This window comes from Tachypleus tridentatus, chromosome 5 (assembly GCF_004210375.1).
Source record: "Tachypleus tridentatus isolate NWPU-2018 chromosome 5, ASM421037v1, whole genome shotgun sequence".
Taxonomy (NCBI): domain Eukaryota; kingdom Metazoa; phylum Arthropoda; class Merostomata; order Xiphosura; family Limulidae; genus Tachypleus; species Tachypleus tridentatus.
In genome coordinates this window covers 13,599,718-13,625,010 of record NC_134829.1, presented here as the reverse complement: position 1 = coordinate 13,625,010, position 25,293 = coordinate 13,599,718, and the positions used below count along the sequence as shown (strand labels likewise).

Genomic DNA, 25,293 nt, shown 5'->3' with positions numbered 1-25,293 from the left:
TCTTACACTGCTAAATTAGGGACGGCTAGTGCAGATAGCTCTCGAGTAGCTTTGCGCAAAATTCAAAAACAAACAAACTATCCAGTTTTTCTGGATAACAGGCCACATCGGTATTCGCGGGAACGAGCTCACTGGCACTGCAGCTAAGTTCGTTTGCTCTGGTACTATCACTCCTGTGTCTGTTCCATAAATGAACTACAGTTTGCAGCCTACTTACAGAGAGCAACGTGATAACAAGCTTTTCCAGAGTTTTTAACTCATCATTTACTTTTGTAGGGCCTGGCATGACCTAGCGCGTTAAGGCGTGCGCTTCGTAATCTGAGGGTCGCGGGTTCGCGCCCGAGTCGCGCCAAACATGCTCGCCCTCCCAGCCGTGGGGGCGTTATAATGTGACGGTCAATCCCACTATTCGTTGGTAAAAGAGTAGCCCAAGAGTTGGCGGTGGGTGGTGATGACTAGCAGCCTTCCCTCTAGTCTTACACTGTTAAATTAGGGACGGCTATCACAGATAGCCCTCGAGTAGCTTTGTGCGAAATTCAAAAACAAAACAAAACATACTTTTGTATGGGACTGATGCACCAAGTGTGGCTTTTCTACACTAATGCCACAACGGCTCACGTATTACTGTTGTACCATCGTTACGACTCTAAACAACGGCACCATTTTAGACTTTTGATTTTCTAAGGGTTTACCCCTGACATTGGATAATGTCATTAGCAATTGTGACAGTGTCAGCCTCACGTGTACTTTAAAATTTTTACTGGCCTTTTTAATTCTATTTAAGATTTTACTTGGTTTTGAAGTTTCCTTACTTTTACCTTCATTAATTTTTACATTTTACAACGAATTTCCTTTTACATTGTTTTACCGGTTGTTAGGCTTGTTTGTTTGTTTTTGTTTATTTTTGGAATTTCGCACAAATCTACTAGAGGGCTATCTGTGCTAGCCGTCCCTAATTTAGCAGTGTAAGACTAGAGGGAAGGCAGCTAGTCATCACCACCCACCGCCAACTCTTGGGCTACTCTTTTACCAACGAATAGTGGGATTGACCGTCACATTATACACCCCCATGGCTGGGAGGGCGAGCATGTTTAGCGCGACTCGGGCGCGAACCCGCGACCCTCGGATTACGAGTCGCAGGCCATGCCAAGCCTGGTTGTTAGGCACAGATAGCTTAGTTGTTTTGAGCCGATAAACGTGAAACAACCAATCAGTCTACAGCTAAATTCACAATCACTTGATTTATATTTAGCTCATTATTAAAATAAAGTTTAAATGCACATTTATACCCAGACTGAGATCTAGAATTTTCTACAGGGTGAGCATGTTTGGCGCGACGGGGATGCGAACCCGCGACCCTCAGATTACGATCGCACGCTTGGCCATGCCGGGCCTATGTTCTACAGACAATTAGAAACTATGATTTAAAAGCACGTAATTAGGACAAGAAGGATTTTAGTAATATCATGCAATAACAGAACAACCATTAATTCATGATTTGCAAACAGTTGGTAAAAAACTTGTGATAAATTGTGCTTCTAAAAATAACTAAGTTTAACACTCGCGTAATATAACTATCTAAATCATGGGTGGCCAACTCCATGGCTAATGGCCACAAGTGGCCAGTGGGTAGTTCAATTGTGGCCAGTTCGAGTTTAGGAATCAATTTTTTTGCATCATTTATTTTTTTATCGCAAATTTGGCAAATAGTAACTGCACTGCCTCACGTCAATGCTAATATCGCGCGCTTCATCACTTTCACAGACTCCGGCCATTTTGTAACATCACTCTGGTTTTGATGTTTGTTATCGAGTGTGCATCGTTTTGTATGCGCTTGCCAACATATTTTTATTGTGCAACTTTCAAGTGTTTAAATACATATAACTTGAAACGAGAATTCAATGAATGTTGAGAGTTGAAATTTGCAGTAATTGAAGCAATTAATAAGCCAGTGTGTCTTTTGTATAACAAAGTTTTTAGGAATAATAAAGTATACAACCTTAAGCAACACTAACAATTTTCACAACGAATTTGATGTTAAATTTTCAACTGATTGCAAAAATCGTATGAATGAAATTAGCCGTCTAAAAGCACAACATCATCAACAAAAGGGTTTTGTTGTTGTTTTTTTGGAATTTCGCACAAAGCTACTCGAGGGCTATCTGTGCTAGCCGTCCCTAATTTAGCAGTGTAAGACTAGAGGGAAGGCAGCTAGTCATCACCACCCACCGCCAACTCTTGGGCTACTCTTTTACCAACGAATAGTGGGATTGACCGTCACATTATAACGCCCCCACTGCTGGGAAGGTGATCATGTTTAGCGCGACGCGGACGCGAACCCGCGAATTACGAGTCGCGCGCCTTACGCGCTTGGCCATGCCGGGCCCGACAAAAGGGAGGCCGAAAAATATTTTTATCATCGATAGAACTAGTAACGTTAGCAAGCTATAAAGCTTCCCAGTTGATATTTTGGATTCGATATGTAATTTCAGATTTTCAAGTGAGGGAAGAAATATTTGACCTTTATGGATTACGAGATCAAACATGTGGAAAAAACATTTTTGAAAATTTTCTTGAAATGTCAAAAAAATTCAATCTGGATTTAAAAAAAACAACAACAACCGGTTTCTCTCACAACAGACGGTGCTCTCGTCATGACTGGGACGAAATTAGGATTTATTTCTCTTTTGAAGCAATATTTAATTGAAATGAATGTGAAGTCCACACTGTCATCTTTCCATTGCGTTTTGCATCAAGAAAATTTATGTGCTCGGATATCTAAAACTGATGAATTAAAAATTTTGATGGACATTGTTGTAAAAATTGTGAATTATACTAGAAGTGGAAGCTCTCTCATTCATCGACAGTCTGTTGAGTCTTTGAAGAAAAGCAGTGACTGTACTTTTGTTGATCTTACTGATTTTGCAAATGTAATATGATTAAGTAGAGGAAAAGTGTTGGAACAATTTGCTTCCTTATTTCCTCAAACAAGAGTATCTTGTTTAAAAGGATAAGATTCAAAATTTCCCTGAAACTGAAACTTTATCATGGCAGTATGATTTGCATTTTCTGTGCGATATGATGTCTCACTTCAATAATGTGAATACGAAGCTTCAGGGAAGAGGTAAAATAACAAGCGAGTAATCACAGTCTATTCATGAATTTCAATTAAAGCTAAACCTTCTTGCTGAACAATCACAAAAGAATGATTTGACACGTTTTGCAAAGTTGAATAGTTTTCTAAAAAATAATAAGGGCGATGATTTCTTTGATACTGAAGATGATCTCTATGTAAACTGGATCAAACATCTATCTCAAAAATTTGGATCACGTTTCTTTGAATTTAAAAATTTGAAATGGATATTTGAATTATTGCATTGTCCATTCCAATTCGAATTAGGAAATTTCGGTAAGGAAACTACATCTTTTTTTGTCTTTGGGTAAATGTGGATTTGAAGACGAGATGCTCACCCCGCAAAGTGTATGACACATGAACTGTAAACAAAAATATTTTATCAAAGAGATGTGGCTCGCAATTCTGATAAATGAGAGCCTTCCAAATTTAAAGATAGCAATTTCAAAATTATTTTCCATGTTTGGATCCACATGGATGTGTGAGTCAACATTTTCTACGTTAGATTATCTTACGTCTAGATACAGATCTCGGCTTACTGACATAAATTTAGAGGCAGAGTTAAATGCTCATTAAACATAGATATTAAGCCAAATTTCACGAAACTTGATGATGAAAACCCCCATCAATTTTCACATTGAAGGTTAGTTGAAATGCAATTATTTTGATTAAACTAACATCTTTCAATATATATATATATATATATTTTGTTTTTGAATGGTGTGGTCAACGTTGTTTTCATGAGCCATAGTTGCGGCCACTATGAAAAATAAGTTACCCACCCCTGACCTAAATCAAAACTCTGGCATTAAACTTAAAAGGAAACAGTGGTCGAAATCAAACAGTTTTGGAGTTTATGTGGCCTGGCATGGCCAGGTAAGTTAAGAGGTACGACTCGTAATCTGAAGGTCGCGGGTTCGAATCTCCGTCGCACCAAACATGTTCACAGAAGAATGAAAGGCGCACTATAGAATCTGGCTGCTCTGAAAAAGCACGTCAATAATGTCATCAATATATCTCTATATTTTGGTTTGTATTTTATAAAATGTTTCTGTTCATTATAAGTTTTGAGTAGTTTTATGTCTTTCTAAACATTTACTAGTTGTTTTTCTGTTTACTGTAATTCTGTATATTTTCCATTTTGGGGTTGTAATTTTGCAACATTTTTCTGGTTTTTTAAAATATTTATTGTATCTATGTTAAAAGAATTAATTATGTTGCTTATCATTTGCGATGCTGATTCATGCAGTAACATTTAGCGCTAATTGGTTGTAAGTGTAAAATGTTAAATGAAAGGTGTGCAGGTCATCATTGTTGAAGAATTAACATAAATTTAATTTATTTGTTAAAGAGTATCTTATATAAATGTATGGCCCGGCATGGCCAGGTGGGTTAAGGTGTTCAACTCGTAATCTGTGGGTCGCGGGTTCGAATTCCCATCGCACCAAACGTACACGCCCTTTCAGCCTTGTGAGCATTATAATGTTATGGAGTTAATCCCACTTTTCATTGGTAAAAGAGTAGCCCAAGAGTTGGCGGTGGGTGGTGATGACTAGCTGCTTTCTAGTCTTACACTGCTAAATTAGGGACGGCTAGCGCAGATAGCCCTCGTGTAGCTTTGCGCGAAATTCCAAAACAAACTTGCAGTTTATTTCCAACGTGTTTTGCTATATGTGAAGGATTTTATCCCATAATGTATTAGAAAATACCTAACTGTTATTCATGGTGTGTTCCATCATGATTCATGTATATATATATATTTTCATTTTATTTAGCCACACAGTTGTATGTCTGAGGATATAACTGCTAAAAACCGAGTTTTGATACCCGTGATGGGCAGAGCACGTATAGTCCTTTGTATAGTTTTGTGCGTAATAACAAAGAAACGTTTTATTTATGTAATATTGAAAAAGTTTGTCTTATTTTGCATTTGGATGTAATTTGAAAGGTATATTTTATTGTGTATTTTGATCTTATTATGTGGATATCCTGTATTTAAGTTTAATTTTATGTTTTTATTTACTTTTCAGATCAATGTGCCATTATTCTACAAAGTTGTATTCTTTATCTATTCTACCGTTTAAGTGTCTTAAAGGGACGGAAGTATGTCACTGCTCTTTTGGCTAATGTATGAATTTTATTTAATATTTCAAACTTTAATCTCAAGATGACTTAGGGTATCTAAAGGTTAAAGAAAGAATAAGGTTGAGGTTTACAAGCATACTATGTGTTGTCTACTCCCTGGTTAAAAGTGTTTTTTTTTATGATCATGCACATCGTTGTATGCAATTTAAATATAAAAGAATGATCAGCAAAGTAGTTAAATTCTTTCTATCACAGTTACATGTTTTACTAGTACATTCATCTAGGATATCATATGCACCTTATTGTCCAAAATATTTCTGTAAAGCTGAATACTATAAAAGTGTGCAGTGAGTTTTCACTTTTGGGTCAGGTGATACCTTGAGTACATATACATAGAGAGAGTACAATATTTTCTCAATCTTGAACAGTTATAGTTTGACAGTAGTTCTTCATAGAAAATCCGAAATATTCACTTCTTCATTAACATCTCTCAAACCTTCCCGTATAGGCACCATTATCACAAATATTTTATCTTTTGATTATGTTTCAAGATAAATAAAGATTCTTTCACTTGATTCTTTGTCCGGTCTCTTTCTTTATTCATAATTCATTAAAAAAGTAAAAAAAAACAACTCATATTTATTCTTGCAAAATATATTCTATGGGAACTCTCGATGTTCTGTGGGACGTACCAGATCATTTTGGAAAAGTATGATTAGTCTTATTGTAATTGCAACAAATCAAATAAGAATTAAAACTTTTGAAAGCTACTTTGAGTCACCTTTGCGTTTAGTAAAGCAAAAAATGAAAACATTGTGCAGAAAATTTAATCATACTTTATAGCTTCGTAATTTATCTTTCACAACTATTCTATTATCTTTTTGGCATTGTTAGGTCCCATGATTATGGTTCTTCACTCGTTATCTATGGTTGTGGATTCGAATCCTATCACTCAAGATACTCATCCTCTCCGCCTTTGGTGCGTTATAATTCAATGGTCAATTTTGATACTGGACTAAAGTAGCCCAACAGTTGGCGGTAGATGGTGTTGACTAGATAAATTCCCTTTGACCTATCACTTCTAAATTAGGGAGGGTAAACACAAGTAGCCTTCAAGTAGCTTTAGGAGAAATTTAACAAACAAACATACTTTTATTGTTTTAAAATAAATTGCCCGGCATGGCCTAGCGCGTAAGGCGTGCGACTCGTAATCCGAGGGTCGCGGGTTCGCGCCCGCGTCGCGCTAAACATGCTCACCCTCCCAGCCGTGGGGGTGTATAATGTGACGGTCAATCCCACTATTCGTTGGTAAAGAGTAGCCCAAGAGTTGGCGGTGGGTGGTGATGACTAGCTGCCTTCCCTCTAGTCTTACACTGCTAAATTAGGGACGGCTAGCACAGATAGCCCTCGAGTAGCTTTGTGCGAAATTTCCAAACAAACAAACAAAACAAACAAATTAAAATAAATCCTTGCTGTCTATCTTAATTGTTTGTTTAAGTTAAGCACAAAGCCCTATAATGAGCTATCTGTACTTTGCCTATCACAGGTATCGAAACCTTGTTTATAGCATTTTAAATCCGCAAGCATACCGCTGAGTCACTGGGGCGCTAACTCAACTATCTGCCACACCATCGATCCCCCATTTTCAGAATCTTATTTGCCACTGCATTAAATCTAAAAAGTTTGTTTTGAATATCAAAGCTACACGATAACTATCTGCACTAACCGTCCAAACTTTAGTAGTGACAGGTCAAAGAATTGTTTGTTTGTTTGTTTGTTTTGGAATTTCGCACAAAGCTACTCGAGGGCTATCTGTGCTAGCCGTTCGTAATTTAGCAGTGTAAGACTAGAGGGAAGGCAGCTAGTCATCACCACCCACCGCTAACTCTTGGGCTACTCTTTTACCAACGAATAGTGGGATTGACCGTCACATTATAACGCCCCTACGGCTGGGAGGGCGAGCATATTTTGCGCGACGCGGATGCGAACCCGCGACCCTCAGGTTACGAGTCGCATGCCTTAACGCGTTTGGTCATGCCGGGCCTTTTAAACAAGGTGTGAGTTGACTAAGATAACAAACAGGGCGTGTGTGTGTGTGTTTTCTTACAGCAAAGCCACTTCGGGCTATCTGCTGAGCCCACCGAGGGGAATCGAACCCCTGATTTTGCGTTGTAAATCCGAAGACATACCGCTGTACTAGCGGGGGGCAACAGGTCACAGAAAGGACAGCTAGTCAAACCGCCAACTCTTTGGTTGCTATTTTACCAATAAATAATAGAACTGACTGTAATATTATAACATCCGCATAACTGAAAAGGAAAGCATGTTTTCCAAATATAAAAGAAGAGAAATACTGAATAAAAATGTAACATTAAAACGTGTTTCCCAATACGCTAAAAAATCTCATGTATATCAATATATATTATTTTAAAATATTCATCATATTACGTGAATAAACCTTCTAATAATAATAAATGTATGCAAATATGTTTATTCGGATTCTAATAACGTCATAAATTTGTTTCTTTGTGAAACTAAATTAATAGATTACATCACAGTTGTAAAATAAATATATAAATGCATTAAAAAAGTAAAATATAAACCTCATAGCTCCCAGTAGGTCAACAGTAATATTACGGACTTCAATAGTGATATTTAGAGCTTGATTACCTGTGGCGGGAAGGTCACAGTCAGTCCATTACGAAGCTTTGCGCTAAGAACAGAGAAAATACACCACCTTATTTTATCAATCTACTTTCATTAGTATCCGTTAGAGGGAGAAATAGGAAAAACAGGGAAAATGATGCATATTTATTATGCAATAATGAGTCAGTGGAAAATTCGTGTTTGTATGTGTGAACTACAATTTGGGGTATAGAAGGAAAATAAATTAAAAAGTTTAGCATAATTCGAATATATATTTTTGATGACAGTTAATGATTTACTTTCCAGCGTTGTTTTCTTGAATCTGCTATAATATTATACTACATTCTATGAGAATGTTCTACGTAAGACAATACTACAGGTTTTAGTTATTTAAACGTAAAACTACGACGTGTAGCAGTGTTCTGAAGTTTTGTTCTGGTCTACTTTATTGGTAAGTGGAGTTTATAAGCTGTCAGTTAGGCTACATTTATTAATCGAAGAAATGTTGCGTTGTGGTTAAACGATAATGACTGAAGATCTTTCATTTTTCTCAGTGCATGTGAAGATGAGAGTATGTCGTGATTAAGCTGTTGTAAAAATGTATCGCTCAAGGGTCATTTTAACTTAAATATACTAACAATAACAGTGAAAAATATTTATAAACATTTTAATTGGATTGTGCTTTTCAAGTATTAATTATATTTAGTTTGAGAAATAGTGTATTCTGGATTTGATGATCTTTGACCATTTGGATATATCTGTAGTTGAAAACAGAAGTTAGAAAATCAGTTGATGTGGCTTCTGGATTATTTATGCAGTACTTTCAAACAAATAATGTATGTAAAAAAATCTGTGTTGCAGTATATCATTTATTCAATAAAATGCACATTTTAGAATGAATGAAATTAATTATTTTTGCATCAGAAATTCAAGTAATATTGTATAAATAATCATTTTTGATAATATATACTAACATTCTTTCTGTTCATGTTGCATTACAAATTATCTAATCAAATAGCAACTGCACATAGTAATTCCAACACCACAGTGTGGTAGAAGACCATCCATTACTAAGAATTATTGAAACTTGGTTAGATATGGAGAATATTGATACCACCTGGTATGGCCAGGTGGTTAAAGTGTTTGAATCCTCCATTACACAAGACATGCTCACTCTTTAAGCCAAGGGGATGTTATAATGTCACAGTCAATCCCACTGTTCATTGGTAATACAGTAGCCCAAGGGTTGATAGTGGATGATGATGACAAGCTACTTTCCCTTTAGTCTTACGCTGCTAAATTAGGGGTGGCTAGCACAGATATTCCTGGTGTAACTTTGTGCAAAATTAAAAAAATAAACAAACAGTGATAATTGGAAATAATCTGAAATTCCAGGTTATAAGTTATGAAATAGTTATAGATTTTTAAAAAGAGGCAAGATGACTGTATAATGAATAAACTAGTTTGTTTTTTTGGAATCAATTGCATAAATAAATAGGAGTAGTGAATAGGTTGAATCTTTCCAAAGGTTACATTGGAGAGTTTAAAGAGTAGAAAGTTTTTTGTTTTTTTTTTAATAGTCAGTTGTTACAGGTTACATTATTAGACAGATCAGATAATGAGAAATTAATATTAAAATCAAGGTTGTTATTAATAAAAAATATTGGTGCAGTAATTGTGCGACATTAATTTTAGATGTATTGAATGAAAATTTTGATTTATATAATCAAGAGAGAAAAGTAGAGATTTAGTCCCATCCTTTATTTTTCAAGAAATTGTGGATTCTCCTCATAAACCCCTGTTTAGTGTTAACTTCCGTTACTGCCAACTATCAGAAATGCTGGCATATTGGTGGCTGTTTGTGTTAGTAATTACTAAACTTGAATGAAACTGTAATGTACTGGTATCATTTATTGACAAAGTAATAGTATTTTTAAGAACTCCAGTTTCTCAGTACTACTGTTAAAAATTACATTAAACCTTTGCATTCAGTTCTAATGAAAGTTGTGTTCTTTATGAGGAGAATACATTTGTTTTAAAATTCCATTACATTATTAATAAATGGTTTGTATATGCCATTTATTTTTCAAATTTCCTGAATTTTGAATATCCAAAGTGTGAAATTTTTTATAGATTTGTTTGTGGTGCCATTTAATAGGTGGTGCAGGAGTTTTGATCATACAGTTCTCAAAGTGGTGGTGCACCCACACTAAAATGGTGATAGTGTTTCTCCTGTAATCACATACTGCAATGGAATGATCATACACAAGTGGAGTTGTGCATACACCCATGTTATTCTCCACTTATAGCACTGGTTACATGCATAGATACTGATATATGTTCTATGTTCATTCTCACTAAGAAAAAGGCAATTCATTCCACAATAATCAACCACTGTTTAAAAAGATATTTAAAGCCAGCCTTTTTCATTCATATATATGTTTCAACCTTTCTTTTGAACTTGCTCAAATTTACTGCCTCCACAATGTCTGAATGCAACCCATTTTATAGGCCAACCACCCTATTAAAAAATAAAATTGTTTTAGCTGAAGATAGCTTCTACCTTGCCTAAATCCATATTTGTGTCCTCTAGATCTATAATTCTTGCTGTTAAGTGTGAAAAATGTTTAAGCATAAACATTATCATTTCCTTTCACAATCTTAAACACTCCAATCAGATCCTTTCTAACACATCTTGTTTTTTCAAGAAAAAAATTTTAAGGATCTCATACTTTCCTCATATTACAACCCCTCCATTTCATTTACCAATTTAGTGACCCTCATCTGAAACCTTTCCAACAATTCAATGCCTTTCCTAAGGTAAGGAGACCAAGACTGGACACAGTGTTCCAAGTGTGGCCTAACCAGTAACCTATACAATGAAAATATAACCTCTTTAGACTTGTATTCAGCGTTTCTGTAGATACAACTGAAAATCCTATTTACCTAACCATGAGTAACAGCACACCATTTGGATAGTTTAAGAGACTGACCAATTACTACACTAAGATCATTTTCTTTAATGGTGCTGTTAAGGTTTTCCCCATCAAAATTATACTTGTGATAACCCTTGTGACATATCTTGCATTTATCATAATTAAACCCATCTGCCATTTATTTGCCCAATTCACTAAATGATTTAAATCCTTTTGTAAAGTAGCAGCATCCTCTTTTCAGTGAACACCACCAAAGACCTTGAAAAATTAAGTAACTTATTGACCATTCCTTCAACTATGTTAGTACAACTATTACAAAAAGCAATAGTCCTAGGACTGAGCCTTGAGGTACATCACATGTAACATTAATCCTGTTTGACTGAGCACCATTTGTAACTCCCTGTTTTCTTTTATGAGGCCACTCTTCTATTCAGTTAATTAACATATTCCCCATACCTATAGAGGTAAGTTTCATTACCAATCTTATATGTGGCACTTTGTCAAATGCTTTCTGAAAATGCAAATACACTAAACCTACACCCTCACCCTCATCTATGTATGAGGTCACATTTTCAAAACATATCAAAAGATTTGTAAGGCAGTATTTTCCATTAATGAAACCATGTTGACTCTCTAATAAAAATTCTAAACTTTGTTAAATTTACTTTGCAAAATATTTTTTAATGGACTTGCAAAAACTTTTCTCACAACTAATGTGAGACTAACAGGTCTGTAATTTGTGGGACAGTGTCTATTACCACCCTTGAAGATAAGAGTGGCATTAGTTGGTTTCCAATCTGTCGGTCTTTGTTCATTATTCATGGACTTGTAAAAAGTTGTGGCAAGTGGCTCATACATCCAGTTTATGACCTACTTTAAGACCCTCTGAGAAATATTATCTGGCCTAGGAGTCTTATCATTCTTTATTCTTCCCAAATGTATTTTAGCAAGCTCAGAATTTGTGCAGTTCTCTTGTACAACTTAGTTTTCATCTATGAAGTGCTCAAGATGAGGAGTGTTGCTTAAATATTTGTTAGTAAAAATTGAAGAAAAAGTGGAATTTAATAATCTAACCATTTCATAATCCCAAGATTCATTAGTCATCCCTCAGGGGTCTTATCCCAATCCTAACATTTTATTTACCTCAGATGTACTTAAAAAAAAAAAAAAAAAAAAAGAGAGAGAGAGAGAGAGAATTAACATTTATTCAGTATGTTGATAAATATATTCAAAACTTCTATTAACTACTATTATGACTGAAGAATAGAAGTTTGACATAGTGAAAGATTCCAATCAATTCTAAACTTTGGATTCAAATTATGATAACCAAAAATTTATTTTGTTGAACTTAACAGTTGCCAATACAACTAGAAATATCCAATATCTTTTATGCAACTAAGAAAACACGAAGTCCCAAAAAGTGAAAACAAGGTTTGAGGTTGACTTGACTCTACTGATTACCAGTTGTCAGTTTCTCCTGCTCATCCACTTCATGATTGAACTAACTAGTTTTCAATATGTAGTAATACAATTATATTTCCTAATAAAATGCATGTGTGGTACCTTATCTAAAGCATTTTTAGAAATCAAATTACTTTGAGTCTACACCCTTTCTGTTATGAATAACGTATAACTAACATATAATATTCTTTAAAAAACAACAAAAGTACAATAGATTAGTAATTCAAGATTCCCTTTGGTGAATACATGTTTTTAATTTATGATATTGCACTACTATGAATTTCTAAAGCTTCTGAAATTGGACTGTAGTATTTTCCTAGTACAGAATTAAAACTAATGGGCAATAAGTTTCCAGAGAATTTGTCCAATCCTTAGGCACCTGCTTATCTTTAATTGGCCTATCAAAAATGAAAGGGAGAGGTTTGTATACATAATCATTGACCTCCTTTAAAACCTTGGAGAAAATATTGATTGGTTTTACTGCTTTAAATACATTTAATGTTTAAAACGTTCTGAATACTTCCAATCAAGTCATGTAAAGGAACTTTTGCTCAAGTTATATGGCTTTGCCTTCAAACTTTTCTTTTATAATAAACTTCATTGTTTTTATTTACATTGAGAACAAAGTAAACATGTTAAGATTGTGGATCCTTTTTTAAATTGAAGCTCACTTTATTTTCTTTTTTTTGTTAACTTTTGTAAGTCAGGATAGTTCTGTGTGCCTGATACTAAAGTGTACTCTGTTATTACAGGTGTGCTATATTAAACTTGAATACCAACTTATCAATGGAGATTTCAAAAAACCAACAGGACAACAACTTGCCATCCTCAGCTTCCCTCATGGCTACATGTAAAGATGAACAATGCACAGCAAGTGATCAATCATCTGTATTTTCAGTTTTATCATATCCTTCAAGCAGTGATATCCAGTTGGAGTGTGTGAATCTAATGAGCGACTTGCATTTAAACTTGGAATCAGCTAGTTCTGATCTCTCCTATCAAGAAATCCAGGAAAAGCTGAAAGAATTGCTAAAAGAAAATATTGAACTGAAAGGTAAGATCTAGAGAAATATAGAAGAAAGAAATTATGCAGTATGTATCGATGCTAAGATAAATCTGGGATTTATGAAAAATACATTCATTGTTTGTTCCTTTAATATTTATCAATTAGGTAAGAACCAAGCTTAGTTTCCATTACACATTTTATGTAACAGTATGAAAATCTTACAGGAAAGAAAGCTGTAGATTCCTGGTGTTGTACCTTATTTATAAATAGAAAGGAGAGGTTTGTTAGAATCTTAGAAATATTGATTGTGGTTACTTTTCTGATGATGGGTGTTTGAGTGAAGTAATGAAATGGATAGTAATAGGAACATTAGCTATTTATAAACCAAGATCTATTCACCAAATAAAATTATGATAAAAAAACAACAAAGTTAAGTTTACTTCAACTGAAGTGATAATTGAAATGCTGAATTATTTTTAAAAAATTCCCAACTTTTAGGGGTATCTGATCTCTTCTTACCTGATAACTTATTATTCATTGTTGTTCTCTATATGCACAAATTTTTTTTGCAAACTACTAGCTTTGATACTCCCACCTACCCCACATCCATTGTGGTTCTACTGCATCTTCACATAAAAATAAGCTTGTAACAACTCATTGTTAGTAAGTCCACAGTACAAACTTGATGCAGATTACACCCTGTGTACTGTTCACCCTAACCTTTGCATTTTTAAGTACTATCATGTTCAGACGTAACTGAATTTTGTTCTTTTTTTTTCCCTTCACATTTCTACATTTTTGTTGTTTCTAAAAGTAGTAACTTGAAATAATTCAGCATTTCAATTATCACTTCAGTTGAAGTAAACTTAACTCTGTTGTTTTTTTTATCACAATTTCATTTGGTGAATAGATCTTGGTTGAACCATGAATTTGAAATTTTTGGTCATTACTACTACGACTACTTCAAATGTTATTTTTTAGACTTCAGTTTCTACACTTTTAGCTGGGGATGTTTTGACCTTAGTTTTACAGGAATTTGAAAATTGCATTAGAACCTGAATAAGGTTTTCCCTTTCTGGAAAAATCTGGTATTGATGATGAGGATTTAGAGGGCCTTCTTTCTCCTCCTCCTTATATTATGCTATCCTGTACATTACTTGTAGAAACAGCCAGGTGTTTTTCAGCCTCTTGGGACATGATTTCACTGGTTTGTTGCCTTTTGTTTCTATTCTTTACTTCAAAATACCCTATGCCTTCCCTTTAACACATCATCCCTGCATCAGAACACCTCATTTTCCCATCTCCTGTGGAGATCAAGGTCCATGCTGACCACTTCCAGGTTTAGTTACATGCTGATTCTGTCATGCTATGTCCTCCTTAACTTCAGATCTTTGAACTTTGGCTTATCATCAAACAGATTTCCCTATTCTATACTCCCAACACCTGCAGTATTTAACTCTGACTTCTATGTCCTACAATCGATGTAACCTAATGTTTGTCATTATATTTTGTTTCAAAAATAAAACTAGTGAGCAAAATTGTTTGAAATTTGTCATGAACCTTTCCAAAAGTATTTAGTTTAAGAAAAATGAAATATTTAATTTTGATATTTTCTACTGTTTCTAATAAACAACTTATTTAATGCACTTAGACTCTGAATAGTTTACCTGCAAAGTAATATTCATTTTGAGTACAAGAATACTGTTTATAATCTTAATTTTTCCTATTTCATTTTAGAGGTCCTACATATTATACAAATAAATATCAAAGTTTTTATGATAAATGTTTTTATTTTCCATTTTCTCTACTTTATAATTGACTCTTTTTGTTATCATGTGTAGTGCAATGAAATGTTTAAAATTAAGAAATGGAAATATGTACTTACCTTCACAGGATAGTCTTAAACTATCTTTCTGGCATGTGTGTAATTTCACATCTTTACCTTTTGCTATATTGTTTAATTTTAATCTCTTATTTTCCTTTCCTGCTCTTTACCATTAATTATTTGTGTTTACATATATCAATAGATACCACCACCAAACAGAATAGTATGAAGGGCAGAGATACTCTAACCTCTGACAAAATCTTTTTTTTTTATGCAAGTGTAATTTAAGCTTTGTAGACCAAGGTAATTCTTGGTATATTTTATGAAAATTTTTAAGTTAAACCTTTCACATATGAATTTTAAACAACTAAAATATAATTAACTTAACTGCAAAAGTAAAACCTAAGTGGAATTTAACTGTCTATCAATGTAACGTGTATGGGGGGGAGTCAACTGCTAGAGACACCAATATTGACAATGGACAAGCAGCACTAAGCTTATCATTTTTTAAATAATTTTTTTATTTTCATGTCCTCTTAACCAAAATAAATTAAGATAAAGCAAGAAATCTTATTTTGGATATAAGCATGCTATTCAAGTCTAGAAAAGACTTGCTTAGCAATGTATTACTTTGGGATGTGGGTACAGACATCTACCAGAAAAGAGCAAGTTATTATGGTGGCTTAGTCTCTGTAAAAAGTGTAAAATGAAACTAATCTTTAGACTTTGACTTAATACTTGTAGAAGCTCATCTAGACTGATATAGAGATGCTGAGACAAACTTGAACACAAACATAATCAACCAAATCTAAGATATTTCACTTGCACATGTGTCACATGACAAACTAAAGTTTAGTTGACTGTTTTGGATGTTTCTTTTAAAGTAAAGGAATAACGACTTGGATAATATAAAACTTTGAATTATAACATATTTGATAATGTTAAGTTCATTGAACTAAACTGATAACAAAATGCATTAATTAAGTTTTGAATGTAATGCAGTAACACTTTATGGCATGCACAGAAATGTATTTGACTGCAGCAGTAGCTACAAGGTTAATGCGAGTACAGGGTGCTGATTGTGAGTCTTAAGTTTGGTCTTCCCAGACTCGAGCTCACCCTAAATTCTCTCCCTTGGTACCTGTCTATTGTTCAACTTCATATCAAAACTCTCCATCAATCTCCTGTTGGGTTTTTGGTGGACATTCGTACCTTCATATTCTCTGTGTTGGCAAATTTGTCTCTCTCGGCACACTGTCTTCACATATAGATCTTCTGAATAGGGTTGCACATTTGTTTCATGTGTGCCTACTCTCAGCTTATCTGTGTAACATTTCAGTGGCAACATTTTTACATGGATCTGTTTTTGGTGAGGTCCCAGAGTTTCTAGAGTCATGGGTGGAGACTGCATGAAAACAATTCTTCCTTGGTTACTAGGTTGTCTCGGACTTCATTTGCTTGTGCTTATAGTATTTCCTGATCCGCACCTTCCCAGTCTATACCTTTTTTCTCACCACAGAAACATACTGCCATTTGTGCCAATGATTATGTGGTGAGTTCTGGCAAGATTTGTGCACACCTTTCCGGATTTCTTTACATATGGTGGAAGTTCACTTTTGATCCTTGGATTCTTCAGGTGCTGCCTGAAATATTCTTCATCTACTTTCTTTATTCTCCTCTCACATCACCAATTCCTGTGTCCTCCCCCCCCCCCACCTTGGGATCCCAAAATTTACCAATATCTCTCTGAAGTAGTTTACTCTTCTACTCAAGGAGGCTATAGAGCCAGTCAGTCAAATTTCTTCAGGTGTTTACTACAGGTTGTTCCCAAAGAAACCAGAGATTGGTGTCCAGTGATATATTTGTCTCGGGCCATTTCCTAGAGCTTCCCTGTTTTCCCATGGAGACTTCTTTTGTTTTCACTCAACTGTGGTCATCCACTCCAGGTCTATGGATGACCAAGCTAGATGTTTAGGATGTTTTCCTCCACATCTCCAATGCCTCGCACCCCAGATGGTATCTTTGGTTTGTTCACAAAGATTAGGTTTACCAGTTTCTCATGTTGCCTTTGAGGCTGGCAAGGGCACTTGATGAATTTTTGAGTAGTCATGACTTTTGCTTAACTTTTCCAAGCTCAAGGCTTGCACTTCCATTAGTATGTAGATGTCTAGCTCCAGAACCTGTAACACATGAGCACACACAGTTGCACCTGAGAAAAGCAACTTGTGTTAGTTGGATCATCAAAATAAGAAATCTTTACTCATAACTACTCAACATCTCATTCACTTGGGAAAAATTTTCAATTCAGGACTAGCCTTCTTCCTTTTGTCTACAGTTGATGGAACTTTTAGTTTCCATAGCTGTTATCTCACCTACTCTCACTGTATATAAAATTCTTTCATTTTTGGGGACATGGGCTTCCATGAAAGCATTTATTACCTTAGTTTGTGCTCACTTATGCACCCTTTAGTGGATGCTGCAAGACCAATGAAAACTTTCAAGTATCCCTGGATCTCCATTATTCAGCTGTCACACTTCCTCTTGAATGATTTCGCATGGTAGCTACAGAAAGACAATGCCTCCTTGTCCTCAGTTGCATCTATTCTGAGATGCTTCATTGTGGAGCAAATTTGTAACATCAGGAGGTTTCAGATCATTTCTCTCCTGTCAAAGTGATTTTACGTATTAGTGTCTTGGAACTACTGGTTGGTTACCAAACTATGGATAATCTTCTACCTTCAGTTTGGAAAAAAAGTGGTCATGATCCATTCCTACAATTTACTAGCTTTCTGATACATTATTGAAGCATCTGTTCCTTTTTCCTATGTTTCCAAATGTTGGAACTAAGTTTTTAGGCTTGGGCTTTTCATGTATGCTTCATCACAGTGTGTTATGTTACAAGTACCTTTTTAATTTGGTCATGGATCATCTTTCTCCTCTAGACCAAATCTTCTCCATGGGCTGGTCTCTTGACCCCTTAAATTTTCTGATATGTATGCACACTTTGGGATACTACCCATTTGAATGCATTTGCCATACATCATAATTCCAAATTGCTTTGCTTTTGGTACCTCGTCCCTAGGAATTTCGTTGTGGATGGTCTCGGTCAGGATTGAATCAATTGATATCTATATGTATATTCTTCAAATTGACTAGTATCCAGAGGGATAACTATAATTCCATCTACTCCATTTTGGGTTCTCCTAATACTGCATTTCTGGCTGGGACAACTCTGGTTTTCACTTCTCACCCTCCTTTAAGTATCTCCCCCTTTATTTCATCCTCTTTTGTCATCCCTTCTTCATCATCTTCTGTTGTAAGTTGTAAATTTAGTACTCCATACATATAGTATCTACTTTATCCAATTTTATTTGCCCATTCTCACTCAAGGTAGCAGACTTTTTGCCAATACTTTTTGTATCATGAGTTCTGTCCTTTCTGACTGACTCTACCTCATATTTCAAAATTCCTAACCAGGCTATTTGTTCATGACTTATCATGATCTTCTATTGCATCTAGCATCTTCCATTTTACCAGGTACCACAAAATGTTTTCCTCTACCATTCTTACTGTATTGCCTCATTGAGATATTAACATTCTTCTCTACACACTTACCCTTTCTCTCTTTAATCTCTTAGCTGCCTGTTCCATTTAGCATTTTACCCTTGAAATTACTTCCTACTACATTTAGTCTGTGGGTGTTGGAGGTAGGACATATTTACTATCAATGTTTCATGTATACTTTGCCACCACACATATGATCTTCTCTTACCAGATTATACTTTTCATCCCAAAACATTAGCAAGAAGTATGGCCAACTTTTACACTCATTTTCTTCTCTTTCATTTCACATTTATACTCCTATTCAGATCCATATAGACTTCTGTGATCAATTCATGACCTTCATCATTATATTGCCCATACAACTTCCTTTTTATGGTTTTCATTCCTAGTTATTCATTACTTGAACTCTATTCTCTCTTAGATCTATCACCTTCTACCCTCTTAGGTTGGATTTGTTCACTTACCAGGCTGGTGATTACATCCATATCTCCAACTTCCAGCATCTACAACAAGTGTCATCTCCCCAGATTTAACACCTTTACCTTTTTCTTGGCAGCTGCATTGTCCTTTAGAGGAGAACTTACAGTTAGGCATGTGGATTACACCAAATATGTTCTTCTACCATTGTCTACATCATGTGGACATTACTGCCTCATGTAGATATTGTATTCCACTTGTTGATGTTCTACACACAGTGGCTCAACTGTGAATTGATAAGTTTTTTTTCTGTCTGTCTGTCTTCTCTTGTTTCCTTACAGGGTTGCATTCCTTATAGGTAATGGATCCTACTCAGCTCAGCATGCCACCAGTGATAGGTTGCAACATAGAGACTGGTGTTGCAAGCAACCGAACCAGGTGAGCAGTTGGTTGGAATGTCCTATCAGAAGGAACCCTGAGGCTGGACCCACCAATCTATATGTATACCTTTCTCCATATCTGTAATGTGTACTATTGAAAGGTGGTGTCCCACTGGGCTGCTAGTAAGTTCTCTCCACAATATATTGCTTTATTATTATGCCTGTACTGACTGCACTAACTATTATAAGTAACGTTGCCTGTACCTGTTGTTCCTTCAGTTGAATAAATCAGGAACAGTTTGCTATTCAAAATAAGTTTACTGTGTTCATCCATTTCATAGTCTTCAGTGTCAGTGTTCCTTTGACTCCCCACTGTGTTTCCCCTTCTTCAAGTGGAGTATGGAAGTCTTTACCACTCACTAGTTCCTAGCCCCTAAGGTGGTGAACCCTGGAAGATTTATTTCTAAATGTGCCTAATCTCATTCAGTAGCAAGTAAGGCTGTGATTTCCTGCCATTGCAAATGATGTAAATCTACTTACAGAATTGGAAATTGGATAAGATTTACTACAGTGCAGTTCCCCCACTCCAGTTTTGGTCCTTCAATCTACCATAAGCTGAATGTTGGTTTCCAAATTATAGGTTTTGGATTAGAATTAGACCAGCCAGCATAATTCCTTATGTATATGTTGGTTGGGAGATTTTATCTTACCATGGACACAATGTGTAAGTTGGTCAGGTATTCCTCACATACCTCCTCTATCAAGCTGAGACTTCAGAGTTTGGTATTGCAAGGAACTGGACTGACTGGCAGATACTCTGGTTGGCTGGGGTACTCCTAACATACCACTTTGCAGGTTACAACTCGTAAGTTTTGGTAGTACAAACAACTATATAAGGAAATAGAAGTCTTGTTGGTTTGGGATTTTGGTGAACCACCACATGGGCACTTCTCTTCCTTCTGCCATTGTATGTCAGTTTCTGAGTGGCTGGTGTTGGTTAAAGATTTGTATACATGTACCCTGCCTAGTTAAACTGAATGGAACATCTTTCTTTCCATGTCGTAGGTTTAAGGTGAAGACACTAGAAAATCCTCTATACAATGGATGAAAATTTTGTGCTCCTAGTTTTAAACTGGAGTTAACTTCTTATGTGCATTCTGAGAAAAAATAGCCATTTGACACTGTGGGGCATATCTGTTTAGTTATCTCAACATTAGTATATTTGCTTAGGAACCCTATATCTTGCCATCACCTAGATGTCAGTTGCTGAGTGTTTGTGTTGATTGTTGAGCTGGACCAATCAACATGTATACATTTATCTTATGACAACCAGTGCCATATTTATATTCCTTTCTGCTGTGAATACACAGTGATGTTAGGTGCTGCAAGTTTCAGTACCCACTAGTCATAGGGTAAAAGAATGCACTTCAACTAATTTTTTGCCCAATTATGTGACATTTACTACTTCATTGAGGGAAGAATGTACCTGATAGAAATGTGGTGCAGTCTCTCACTGGTATTCCTCTTATAAAAGATGTTTCACTTCAGTCATTTTTTAGATACTTTCTAAAGAATGCTCATGTAGATAATTTTTGCTCTGGTCCCTTTGTCTTTTCAACATGGAATTCTGGCTGTTATCTAAGAAGAGATAAGACCATACTGAAAATTATATTTCTGATAGATAATTACTTCTCTCAAACTTTCTACCCTTTCTCTTCACTTCTAGTTCCCTCTTTTGTGCCTAATTTTCAAGGAAAAAAGATAGACTGATAAATACAGAAGGAGCATTTGCATCAGGAGTGTGTGTCACACTGTTATTGGTGAAGGGTTGCCACATGCTTACTTGCATGTGAAGATGCATGAACATTGAATGATTCAAAGATAGTGTCAAGAAAAAATTGCATATATAGTGAGCAGCACTAAATAAGAGAAGCTGTTACATAAAGAGGTAAACACCAATGAGAAATATATTTTCAGTGTAGGACTTTTATTAAAAGTCATTTGATGGTGTAGAATTGACTTATAACAAATTAGCCTGTATGTTATGTTATTAGGACTTGTATCCATTAGCTCCAGTATATCATACTGGCATAAAGTATGTATATAGATCATTGCATATTATCCTCTATATTATACAATCAAAATTTAGATTTATAAGATCTGCAGACAGATCACAAATTAATCAAGGTGTTGGGCTTTTAGGAGTTGGATCCTGTGTTATCAGGATTATGATGCACATGATCCATATACAGAGTAATAAAAATTAGTTTGGATTTCAATCTATAAAATGTACAGAGATTATTAGAAACTATCTTTGTGTTATACAATCAGAATTTATATCCATAAGGTCTGTGAACAGATTATTACATGTTAACCTGTGTGTTGTATAATTAGGATTTATATCCGCTAGGTGTACAAATGATTATTTCGGATAAACCTGAATGTTATAATGTCTGGATATAGATTCAAATGGTCTGAGTGATCATTACAAATTTAATCTATATATTATTCTGTCAGTCTTTACCTTCATAAGGTCCATGTAAAAAGTAGTAACCACATCTCTTATAAAAGTAAATATAGTACTTATTAATCTTAGTTTTAAGAAGGGCAAGTGCTAACTTGGAGGTTTATGCATCATATTTATGAAATTTGTAAAACAATCAGATGTGCTAACTTATTTCTTATACAGAGGTGCTACAACAAAACAACAAAAGCATGAAGACTCAATTCCAGACATTGATGAACTGGCAACAACAGATAAATCTTGTTCATAATGATCATCAAAAGAAATTTGAAGAATCAAAATTTCTGATTGAGGAGCTTCGTGTGCAAAACTGTGAATTGACTGATAAGTTGCTAGAACTCGAAAATAAGTTAGCTAGCCACAATGATGTGAGTAACTGATTACATATTTTAATCTCTGTTGTATTTTGTAAAGCATATTGTTTTTCTCTTGACATGATGGCAGCATATAACTATTAACCCTCTCATTCCAGGTATCCTTTACTGTGCATGAACAAAGTTGTAGTGTCTTACATTCAAAATGTTATCAAACTACTTTTCATGTTATACCAATTAGTATAGAATAAAATGTTAGCTGATAATCCACATTTTTAATAGTATACAAATTTTAAGTTCTTAATTCTGCAAAATATTAAACAAATTCTTGAATTTTCCCTAGTGTAACACACATGACATATTTTCTAGGCACCTTACTCTCTGTTTTATACACCACTCATTCAGAAAGTATGAAATTATATGTAAATTACTTGATTATTTAAAATTGTTTTGTTTAGACAAACCATAATTTTTATAGCCCTCAATTTTGTTTGGTTACAGAGCTATTGCCCCTTGGCTTGAATGCCTGTATGTGGTGAAGGAACCTCATCAAAGAAGGTTCTGTCTTTTCAGTTTACCTCCTATGGGATCTGAATGTCCACTCATAGTATTTGCCATGAGTTGCAACCAGTAAAGAGGAGGAGAGGATTATGGTGGTTGAGGGATGCAACCTCATCAAATCACTTTGGCCTTTAAAATATATATATAAAAATGGCTTGTAAAATATTTTTTACCAAGAGTAATTTTCTCAACCTAAACGAGCCGTTTTTACATCTTTATTTTTCTCTACAAGTGGGTTTTCTCTACATCACTTTGGCCTTTAATTACTGTAGACAGGTGGCCTTGGTGTGCTGCCCCCAGAGTAATTTGGCTGGTTCTGTTGGGCTTAGTCAACTCAGTACCAGTGTTGGGCATTCCCAACAAGTGTTATGGACATTACATCCGATGCTGGTGTTTATGAATAGTACTCTCAAAACCCTGGCATTGCTGCAGTGTCGTTTTTAGCAGTGTAGTGCATTCTGTCATAGGACTCCATGATGGGTGGGGTCAGTGGGCACTGAATCTTTCTTCTTTCATTACGGTTACCCGAAATCCAAGTAAAAATAAAATACTTTAAAAACAGATCACTGATAAACAACTACAATTTAAACTCAAGACATCAGTCTCCACCTCCCTCTAAACCTGTATCTCATTTTCTCATACTACGTTCTTTGATAGACGAACCTTTATGGCAAAGGTCTTCCTTTTATTTATTCAAAAGATATTAGAGGGGCATGTGTGCTCTCTGAAGTCAGTCAAGAGGCTTTGTTCTGAGGACATCTTGATGGAAGCATGTACCCCAAAATACACTGAACTCCTCTTGAATTCGAAGGCCATTAGGAATATAGTCATAAAGGTTACTCCTCACAACGAGTCATTTTTGAGAGGGATTTGAAGAATATCTTTGAGTGGGAAATTTTCACTGGTTTCTCCACCCAACGAGTTTTTACAGTGAGACATATCTCCACTTGTGAGGACAAAGTTATGCTGCTTACCAGTGTTCTGATTTTGGCATTTACATCCACTTGTCACAGTGGGTTATCTGAACTATAAGTAAGGGCCATGTATTCCCATCCCTCCCATATGTTTTCAGTGTCAGTGGTCACTTGTAGGCATCATCATTTCATGGTTCTTTGTCATGTACTTGTTGCAGTGGCAATGATGATGGTGCCTATAAGTGCAAACTGGACTCTTACTGTGTTAATTGTAGTTGCTCTCACCCCTCTTACTTTCATTCGTGCACTAGACGGGTGGAGGAGAAAGAGGTACAGTGTTTTAAAATGGTTAATAACATATCTTACTTTAAGGGTTGGAAGTTATTGTTTCCAACTCCACCTCAAACATATGCTGCTGCACTATGTTCCACTGCTACTGTGGGAGTGCAGACAGATCTTTACCACAGGATCATTCTCAAACCATGTGAGCAGTCTTTTGCCCTCTATGGATAAGTGAGTTGACAAGTCATCATGTACTCCTGTCTCTATTTTCACAATCTCTGCCAGTGACTGCCTGGGTACACTTCCTTTGTGCCTAGCTTTTGGCATCTGCTCAGATTCATCTTCTTCAGCCCCAAGGTGTAGAATAATTATTCATCCATATCCTCAGTTGTTGGAATCTCCATCTACTGGTGGAGTCCTGCCACTTGATCCAGGGCAAAATCCACGGAAGTCAACAGACTTTCTAATAAAGACAAACAATGTAATTGTAAACCAAAGGGTTCTAAATCCAATTTTTCTCCACCTAAATAAAAAATTGCTGCTTGCTACAGGGGAAATGCCAAGGTTTTCATTTTAATCTGTATGAAATTAAAGTCTGGATTAATTTTTATCGTCCTGTATGTTGTTTCTTACAGGGCCCAGCATAGCCATGTGGTTAGAATGCTCAACTCGTAACTTGCTGTCTCCCAGTCAGACCAAGCATGCTTGCCCTTTCAGCCATGAGAGCATTTATAATGTAATGGTCAGTCCCACTACTCGTTGATTAAAGAGTAACCCAAGAGTTAGTAGTGGGTGGTGATGACAAGCTGCCTTTTCTCTAATCTTACACTGTTAAATTAAGAACAGCTAGTGCAAGTATCCCTTGTGTAGCTTTGCATGAAATTCAAAAAAGTTTCTTTACAATAAACATTTATGAAACCTGTTGATACAGTCACCTTTCATCAATTGTCTTTATACCAATATGACAGCTTATGTAATGGACAAGTGTATGAAGGGGTGGCACTGCTAGTTGACCAGTGTGTACCCACCCTGTCTTTGCAGCTCATTACACCCTTAGAGGCCATCACCATCTGGTTTCCTTGGGTCATACCATCATGGTTTGTTCTCTACCTGCCTCCTGTGGGGACCTATGATTAATCAGACCTTAATGCTTTTAATGAACAGATTTCATTTCTCTTTTTAATACTGAGAGACTTTCTTGATGATGAGAAACCCACTCAAAATAAAAATGTATCTCAGAGCAGC

The 25,293-nt window shown here is 35.5% G+C and overlaps 1 protein-coding gene across 2 annotated transcripts in view; it reads left to right on the top strand.

Moving 5' to 3' along the window:
* The first annotated feature begins 7,966 nt into the window (after positions 1-7,966).
* Positions 7,967-25,293, top strand: part of LOC143250561 (optineurin-like) — a 54,644-nt gene continuing 37,317 nt past the window's right edge. The window contains exons 1-3 of one of the 2 annotated variants that reach the window (XM_076501299.1): positions 7,967-8,315; positions 13,014-13,315; positions 22,143-22,345. In XM_076501299.1, the coding sequence (XP_076357414.1) occupies positions 13,048-13,315; positions 22,143-22,345 (471 nt within the window). In that variant the 5' untranslated portion in view covers positions 7,967-8,315; positions 13,014-13,047. Of the gene's footprint in view, positions 8,316-8,342; positions 8,701-13,013; positions 13,316-22,142; positions 22,346-25,293 lie in introns of those variants that run through there. The other variant, XM_076501297.1, reaches the window with a different exon arrangement.